This window comes from Alosa pseudoharengus, unplaced genomic scaffold, assembly GCF_046254945.1.
Source record: "Alosa pseudoharengus isolate Yale_2024_CS ecotype anadromous, Long Island Sound unplaced genomic scaffold, YU_APseudo_1.1 YU_APseudo_1.1_scf_3, whole genome shotgun sequence".
NCBI classification, from domain to species: Eukaryota; Metazoa; Chordata; class Actinopteri; order Clupeiformes; family Clupeidae; genus Alosa; species Alosa pseudoharengus.
Window position 1 is genome coordinate 1,532,772 of NW_027468718.1, and position 9,463 is coordinate 1,542,234.

Sequence of the window (9,463 nt, forward strand, 5' to 3'; positions counted from 1 at the left end):
CTCACACACACACACACACACACATTCACAAATACACTCACACACACACGAACACACACACACACACACACACACACACACACACACACATTTACAAATACACTCACACACACACACACACACACACACATTCACAAATACACTCACACACACACAAACACACACACACACACTCTCTCACACACACACACACACACATTCACAAATACACTCACACACACACGAACACACACACACACACACACACACACACTACCAAACACAATGTTGGCAGACTGGAGTCCTAGTAGCATACCACACGTCTGCTGCGTCCTGCCATGGGGGTCTTCCTTCCATTCTGAGTGTGTGTGTGTGTGTGTGTGTGCGGGTGCGTGTGTGTGTGTGTGTGTGTGTGTGTGTGTGCGCGTGTGTGTGCATGTGTGTGTGTGTGTGTGGTGTGTGTGTGCGTGTGTGTGTGGAACTCGTGATTACGTGTAGAAACAGTGTGATGTATTGTATGTGAGTGGTGGATAAGTATGAATGACACTGTCTTACCAGGAATCTCATTTGTGAGCAGAAACCAAACTGAGTTCATTCACAACTAAGTGACTGATCACTGATCTTATCACACCGTGCTCATCACATCGTAGTTATTAGAGCTGTAACGATATGCGATTCGAAACCGAAACCACAACACTCATATCCACGAAACTGTGTCACGGTGTGAGAAGGCAGAACCGTGACACACCCTTTCTAGTGTTTCATGCAGCGCTTTGCAGCTTACACGGCCGCATAAGCACCGCTTTACTTACCGGTAGCCAACGTTGTCCAAAAATAAATAAATAAATAATAATTTCATTCCTCTCGTTGCTTTCATTGTAGACTATGTGTTCAACTTTACCAAACAGTATAGAAGTAAACCCCCTCTCCTTGCCCCGCTCTCTCTCCTTGCCCCCCTCTCTCTCCTTGCCCCGCTCTCTCTCTCTCTCCCTCAATGGACACGCGCGACTCGGCCAACACAATCTAAACAAAACATTCACAATCGTGAAAGCAAGGACGCATAGAAGACGACTAGCTAAATTACTATTAAATCCGCTTAGCATCATTAGCTATCATTGCTGCACATATTTGTTTAAAACTCTTGCATTCAAGTTCACTGATCATCTCAATACCAATGTTTCCCAAAAGGGCCTGTCCCATGGAGAACAAGTATTACCTTGAAACTTAAACACACATGGGGAAACTGAACAGTCCAGCCAGTAGACTATGATAAGTTAGCCAACTATGCTATTTTGTTTACAATATTTCCAGGCTTCAACCAGACAGCTGAATTAAAGAGGTAGAGTTGTAATAGAAATAGTAGGCCTAGGCTAAAGACTAATCTGCATAAAGTGTGCTGTCATAAATATCAGACATTCACTATTCTCTCTTTTTATATCAGGATATAAAATAATATAGATATGTTATATTATATATTATATTGTAATCTAGAACCCCCCCCCCCCCTCCAAAAAAAAGAATCGTGAGGTTGGTGTATCGTTACAGCCCTAGTGGTTATCACACCATTTATCACGCTGTGGTTATCACGCCGTGGTTATCTCCCGGGCTGCTTCTCAAAAGCCTCACAGACCAACTGAAGGCAGATAACTACCACATGTGAACCGCTGCAGCTGTTGCTTACTGCGACTCAGAGCCACAGATGGAACTACTTGTGTACTAGTGTAGAATATCAAACAGCAACAGATGAGGCCCATGGTGTACTAGTGTAGACTATCAAACAGCAACAGATGCGGCCCATGGTGTACTGGTGTAGAATATCAAACAGCACCAGATGAGGCCCATGGTGTATCAAACGGCAACAGATGAGGCCCATGGTGTATCAAACAGCACCAGATGAGGCCCATAAAGCACTATAACTCACTAACTGGAACGGGACCTGTACATACCTATCAGACATGCTTCATCAGTACACACCTTCCAGACCTCTCAGGAGCAAAACTTGTTAGTAAAACCCGCCTACACACACACACACACATATCATACACGTCAGAGGAGCACGTATCAGGGGTGCCTACACACACACGCACGCACGCACACACACACACACATATCATACACGTCAGAGGAGCACGTATTAGGAGTGCCTAAACACACACACACGCACGCACGCACACACACATATCATACACGTCAGAGGAGCATGTATTAGGAGTGCCTACACACACACACACACACACACACATATCACGTCAGAGGAGCATGTATTAGGAGTGCCTACACACACACACACACACACACACACATATCATACAAGTCAGAGGAGCATGTATAATCAGGAGTGCCCACACACACACACACACACACACGTCAGAGGAGCACGTATCAGGAGTGCCTACACACACACACACACACACACACGTCAGAGGAGCACGTATCAGGAGTGCCTACACACACACACACACACACACGTCAGAGGAGCACGTATCAGGAGTGCCTACACACACACACACACACACACGTCAGAGGAGCATGTATCAGGAGTGCCTACACACACACACACACACACACACACGTCAGAGGAGCATGTATTAGGAGTGCCCACACACACACACAACTACCTGTTATCACAGAGTTAAAAACGAACTGATTAGGGATGTAACGGTATGAAAAGTTAACCTCACGGTTATAGTGACTAAAATTATCACGGTTTTCGGTATCACAGTATCACGGTATTTCTAAAAGTTCAATACATGTGTGTTCAGAAAGCACTGATAGGCCTACACAAGCTGAAATAGTTTCAAAAAGTGTCCTGTTCACTTTTTTCTTCATGTTTAATTGGCTATGTGCTTATAGCTTAACTTACCCTACCATAACTTGGAGTTTGCCATTTCTGTTATTTGGGTCCAATGAATGAGACCAAAGTAAGCGTTTGAAATAGAAAGACGCAGAGTGGCTACATGATACAGTGCACGTTTTGCGGTGAAAGTGTTACACCTTTTAAAATCAGGTGTAGCCTTATCCGAATCGCAGTTAAAACCAGTAGGGTACCAGTTGTGTTTCATTGTACCAGGCCTACTGTATGTTAAAAGCAGGCTCGGATGAAGCTGGGAAGGATTAAACACACGGTTTCCACACCGCGGTAATCAACCGTGATAATTATGATATTTGAAAAGAAAGCGGTCATTGTTATCGTCAACATTTTTATCACGGTTTATCATTATACCGGTAATTGTTACATCCCTAGATAAAATGCACTCCCTGTTATCACAGAGTTAAAAACTAACTGATGAAATGCACTCCCTGTTATCACAGAGTTAAAAACTAACTGATGAAATGCACTCCCTGTTATCACAGAGTTAAAAACTAACTGATGAAATGCACTCCCTGTTATCACGGAGTTGCAAATTCTACCTTGTGCCTTCTATGTTTTCTTTTTAATTATTATGTACTTTTTAAACTATGTTTGTGTTTTTGTTTACTATTACCCTACTCTTTGTTTTGTTTTTAGGCACACTGAATTATTGCATTATGTGTTTGAAATGTACTTGAAATGTGCTATGTAAAGAAACTTGACTTGACTTTTACTTTTTTACCTGCCTACTCTAGCAACAAATAAATCACATCTGGAGGCCAATCTGAGGACACAAATTTGGCAGCAGCCTTTTCCCTCGAGCAACAGAATAATATCATCTTTCCCGATCCGTGAATAGTGTCATAACTTGTCATAATCCAATCTGTGAATAGTGTCATAACTTGTCATAACCCAATCTGTGATTAGTGTCATAACTTGTCATAACCCAATCCGTGAATAGTCTCATAACTTGTTATAATCCAATCTGTGAATAGTGTCATAACTTGCCTTTAATTTGTGCTCCCATGAACAATAATGATGAAGTGTGTGTCAGGGGCGTCGCTAGCTATTTAAAACAGTCGGGGCTAGAGCCCAGAAGTTAGAGACCTTTTTGGTTCTCCCCCGAGAGATTTTGAAAATCGGGCTGATGAACATGCAATTTTAACCTACTTTGAGAATGAAAAGGAAGGCCAATTGTAGTGACTCACGTCACGGTATTCTGAATATTTTGATGTTTAAAGACCGTGTAAGGAGAACGTCTCTTCTGCCAAAGTGCACCACACACTGTAAAAAAAAATATGCCTCTCCAACATAAAAAATTCTAGTGACCCGTTGCACCTAAAATTTTTAGTTAGCCCAACTTAAGTTGCGGAAACCAACTTTTTTTTGTTGTGCTGACTATCCCTGCATGTAGACTGAACTTAAAATAGAATGTTGTGTCAATTAAATATTCTCTGTTGACTAACCATAGCTTGTTGGGCCAACAAGCAGACTCAACTTGAAATAAAATGTTGTATTAATTAAATATTTCATGTTGGCCAAAATGTCTATTTTTCATTATTTCAAATAAATGACACACTATGTTCTGATAAAGTACATTTTATTTATTTATTTAAATCCATATGAACTCGCCTGTAAGGCTCAAGTGCAATATTACACAAGTATTTAACCAGTGTCCTAGAAACAAGATCTGAGAGTTCAAGAAAGCATGGCATGTCACTCAATAGTTGTATTGGAAAAACAAATATCTGCTTTACAAAATGAAACAAAAGTAAAACATGACAGCTTTGCCTGTGAACATCTGATGTAAAATTGGTTCAAAATGATTTGTGACATGTTCCAGAACAGTTACAAAAATCCAACAAAAAAAGTCACTGCCATTTAACAGAAACATTTGCATGAAACCTTTGATACCTCAAAATACCTCAATGACTGGCAATTAACATGTACTGTAATGACCATTACACCTGTAATAACTCTTTCTTCAAGGACTGTATCCTTGCTGTGCTTTTTCCCAGGTTTAAGAGAATCGTCTGGACTGCCTCGAATGTGTACCTTAAGTCCTTAGGGTACTCCATATTTAGAGCATAAAGCAGACCAAAGAGCATCATGAGGGTTTGTGAAGTCTCCTAGATTGTCCATGACAACTTCCTCCTCCAGTACTACAGCCACATTGACCACTGTGGGATATGGTCCTGAGTTGGTAGAACTGTCAGTTACTTCCAGGATCCCCATGTTCATGGCTTTTGTGTGTGGCCCCAGTGCCTCAGTCAGTATCCTGTGAAAGACAATAAATGACACTTAGTGTCAGACTGAAAGCATGTCTTAAGCAATCATTACTGCATCTCGAACAGTAATACCATAAAGTTTTCAAATGAATTACCTTAATAGTCTTTGAAATTGCAGATGCTTCTCTTAAGTACAGGGGAAGACCATGAAGAACAGCAGACCGTCTATAAGTAGTTAGATCTGTGGTGTGCAAAAAATTAATTATTATTAATTATTAAGTCACCTAATTCACAGAGGTTACAATGCAACAGTTTAGGATCACTTACTCCTTTCACCTTTGGGCTTCATTACAACCAACTTCATGAAATAGCTACCTGAAATGCATTAAGATTACAATCTGCGACGGATAATCAGCTAACAAGTGATAAGTACGCAGATCCCTTAAAACTGTTGGAATAACATTCCCAGAGTTAAGTTAGATACTGAAAGTGGTTTTCTAACAGTCCTAAAATAGTTCTCAAACATGCTGTGCACTTGTTGGCTGTTTTTTGTTCAGTCATATTGACCAAAAGCATGTCAGGTGACTTTCATGAGGCTGGTCAAGATGAACCAATGGTGAAATTAGTCAATTTTGCACAGTAGTGTATGTAGGTGCTGGTCAAATGGAGCTATATGATAGGAGAAAAACAGCTTAATACTACACCAGAATCTCTCTGTGTAATGCATACATGATGTTGATCACAAGGTCTTGATCAGGGAAGTTGACTGCTTTGAGAATTCACATAATTCACACCGAAAACTGGCATGGTCGGTGCATGCGCCTGTCTATTTTAGGATGTGCTCTCCATAAATGGGTTTTTAAGGCCCCTGTTTTTGTAAAAATACAAACACAGTCTGGATGAATGCAGGGGAAAAAAACGTTACCTGCTTGCCAATGATGAAGCCTGTAGTGCTTACAGCAGGATGTCTTACAATAGCTGCACTGCATTTAGTTTTAAGCCTGAAACAAAATACCTGAAATACAAACAAGACAAATGCATCAATAACTCATAATTCTATAAACAGGACAACCATGCTAAACTATGCTTAAGTATTTTAGGGTATTCTTAAACATGGCGCGTTAGCAATCATGCCTCTCCTAGGTTACGTATAGCTGGGTACCAGGCTAAAAGGGCGTTTGGTGAGGCAAATTGATTAGAGCTACGTCCAAATATGTTAAACAGCTTACAACTCTGGTAGCAGCTATTCGTTTTCGTGTTAGCACAACTGGTTATTTTTTTAATCAGACTGAAATGTTATTTCACCCTTGCATAAGGATGCTTTGTGCAGAGTACTAGCTGCTAACATGAGGGCACACGTGCTTTGAATGCCAGCTAACCGTTAGTACTAGCCGACACTCTGTGATCGCAAAAGTTGCCAAGACTAGCTGGCTGCAGCAAAGTCAATAATCATACATATCATAAGCCAGAATGCAAATGGAATTTGGAAAAACTACTAAACGGTAACATGCCATGCAATATAGCGATACTTAACTGTTAGGGTCAACGTTAAAACCACATGCCAGTTGGAAAGGAATGCTAACTTTTATGAGTTAAAAATGTGATTTGCCAGCACTGCTAATCGCTGTAGTAACTGACAATATAGCTATTTCAAACTTTGTTGATAGACAATAGATATTATTAACCTTAATTTTATGATTACCTCACAGCACAAAGATAGAGAGCTAACTTTGAAGCACTCACCACAAACAACGTCGTGACGGTCGTGACTCTTGGTGGGAAATTCCAGAGTAGTAGAACTCATTTGCTCATGCTCGGATGATTCCCTCTTGCTCGGCCAACATAATATTTTTTGTGCAACGTTAAAAGTTCCGTGAACACAATTATACATTTTATCTTGATGAACATTTTGTAGTACAGTAATGAAAATCATGCAATCATTGACCAAACATATTTTTCTTTGTTTACACAACCATTATGTTGAGCCAACATGTATTTCCTCATTTGTACAACTTTTTGCATCGATCATTTTTTACAGTGCATACAGTGTTGGGAAGAATACTTTTAAAATGTAATCAGTTACAAAATACAGAATACATGCCCTAAAATGTAATTTGTAACGTATTCCGTTACATTACTCCATCTAAGTACCGTATTCTAAATACTTGGATTACATAAGCGCTGTTTTACATTTTATCAAGTGTGAATCAAGCTGCTATTTCAGTTTGTAAGACCCACAGGCGATGTCAGCAAAAAACCCACAACTTAACTTTATAGGATAAACTGAAACATTATACATTTTGTTAATGCACAAGATCATCTCACAGAAATATTAGAATTTCAGTTAAAAAAAACAGAAATTCATATGAGAAGGATTCTAAAAGTAACCTCTTAAAATGGCCAAAGTAACTGTATTCTGAATACCACTCAGTGAAAATGTAACTGTAACTAAATACAGTTACTCATATTTTGTATTCTGAATACGTAATCCCGAATACATGTATTCAGTTACTTCCCAACACTGACCACATACAACACCCAAAATATGACATTAAAATAGCCTGTAGAATAAACATCGTCGTGCACCTCTGTCAAGTGCACAGGTGTGAGCGTTCGTCTCGGGATAAACATTTGGACGTCATCCCCTTCAATTAATGGGCTATGGGTGCCTTGAAAGCAATGCATTTGGGTTGTGTATCACGAACTTTTGCACAAAAAAAAATTCCATTCTGTCAAAATCAAGCCCAACATGCATTGCTTGGAAGCCCCCTCAAACGAGGTCAGGTTTACCATATTTACTGCGCATGTCACGATATATTGAAACTGAGCTGATCGAAATGTCCTCCTGGGTTGCGGGAGATGATGACACACTGTTAGTTTCCACTTCTTGTCCCTGCTCTGCCCTTTTTTTCTCTAAAGAAACTTCTAGGATCCATTTGTCCTTCTGTACACTTATTTCGCTAAGGCTAGTTAGTAGAAGCACAAAACAGCAATGCGCAATAGTGTAGAGGAGAATTGAAATTGCAACATTTTGCTACAAATGATTCTAAACCTGCCCAGATCACGTCAGATTTTCTTGCGCTGCTGTTAATGCACACAATGGACACAAAACACAAAAGTCTCTTCTACGGGGCTATTTATTTCATATTTATTTGATATTACCGTTACATGTGTACTTACCGGTGATCCAGGGCGGAAGGTCGCCCGGTAACCTCCCGCGTCGGAGCCGCTGGTCCTATCAGCTCGAGGGTTTCTGCGCATTTCGCCGTTAGCTCATCTGGTGTTGCGTTCTCCCAGGTGCAGTAGTCTATCTGAAAGAAATTGGTCACGGTGTGACTACCGTAGTAGCAGCCTATGGGTTAGGTGAACACAATCCAATATAAAACCGAGGTTAGGAAAAGGGTTCCGTTTCACTGTGTAGGCTTAACACAAAACCGTAAACTCGCAACAGACTACCTTTGGATGACTGAGCGCGCGCGCCCACTTCACGTGAATGGCAAAGATGCGATCTGAAGGCTGATCTGGTCGATCCTGAAGTCAGCAATGAAAATGTCAGGAGTTGCCCTGATTGATCGTCACCACGCGAGCGGGTTTTCCTCCGAAACAGCACGGAGTTTTGTCGAGATGCGAAAGTGGAAATACTTCAAGTGAAAGCAGTTAGGCTTTGTTGTGTTTTTACCCAACACAGAGAACGCAATATCCTGCGAGCGAAACACAAGTGAACTGTGTACACACACTCTCTTCACAGGGAAATCCACCTCTTGCCAAGACCTGTTTCTGGTGAACTGGCAGGAAATCCCTGTCCTGAATTCCCTGAACGACACACTTCCTCCGTCCGCTATTTACCGCCACAGCAGTCGTGCAGCAGAGCCGGTGCGCGTGGCAGCCTATTCCTTAGTCCAAACAAAAACGCGCAAAAGACACACACTCAGCAAGATACGCAACATCACTTAGGCTACGCGGTAAAAAGTCGCCCACATAATGGCGTGTCGACCCTTTTCACAACTCGGAAATAAAAACAGAACTGCCTAGAGAAATATCTTCCAAACTGTAGACCAGCAGGTTAAACAGAAACAAGACAGGCCCGATCCTTAGACTTAACCATCGAGGGACTTTCCATGACATGATGACTCCTGTTGGCTAGTGCCTACTGTAGCCTACTGCCCACACATATCTGTCAAAGGTAAATAAAGGAGCCGAACCGCAATACAGAAATTGAAACCTTTACCCTTGAGATATGGTCTGAGCAAATTAGCCTAGAAAAGGGTCAAAAGTGGAAGTAAATACAGCAAAAGCATATTTGGTATCATTTGAATCGTAATTTTTTGTAGATTAAGAATTTGTGGTGCCTACAGCGCAGATTTGTACCGAAAAAAATATATAGGGCTTTGAATGGAGCATGGTA

The 9,463-nt window shown here is 40.9% G+C and overlaps 1 protein-coding gene and 1 long non-coding RNA gene across 5 annotated transcripts in view; both read right to left on the bottom strand.

The window, feature by feature from the left end:
• The window catches only part of LOC143100007 (interleukin-1 receptor type 1-like), a 47,636-nt gene extending 38,503 nt beyond the window's left edge, over positions 1-9,133 (bottom strand). For 3 of the 4 annotated variants that reach the window (XM_076262936.1, XM_076262935.1, XM_076262937.1), the window contains exons 1-2: positions 8,515-9,133; positions 8,239-8,369 (exon numbers count right to left, since the gene is read on the bottom strand). In XM_076262936.1, the coding sequence (XP_076119051.1) occupies positions 8,239-8,319 (81 nt within the window). In that variant the 5' untranslated portion in view covers positions 8,320-8,369; positions 8,515-9,133. The remainder of the gene's footprint in view (positions 1-8,238; positions 8,370-8,514) is intronic. The other variant, XM_076262934.1, reaches the window with a different exon arrangement.
• LOC143100009 (uncharacterized) lies at positions 4,414-8,216 on the bottom strand. Its single transcript, XR_012981792.1, has 4 exons — positions 6,802-8,216; positions 5,984-6,073; positions 5,214-5,299; positions 4,414-5,108 (listed from the first exon to the last, which is right to left on the bottom strand). It is a non-coding gene; the product is annotated as an uncharacterized LOC143100009 (long non-coding RNA).
• Positions 9,134-9,463: the final 330 nt, after the last annotated feature.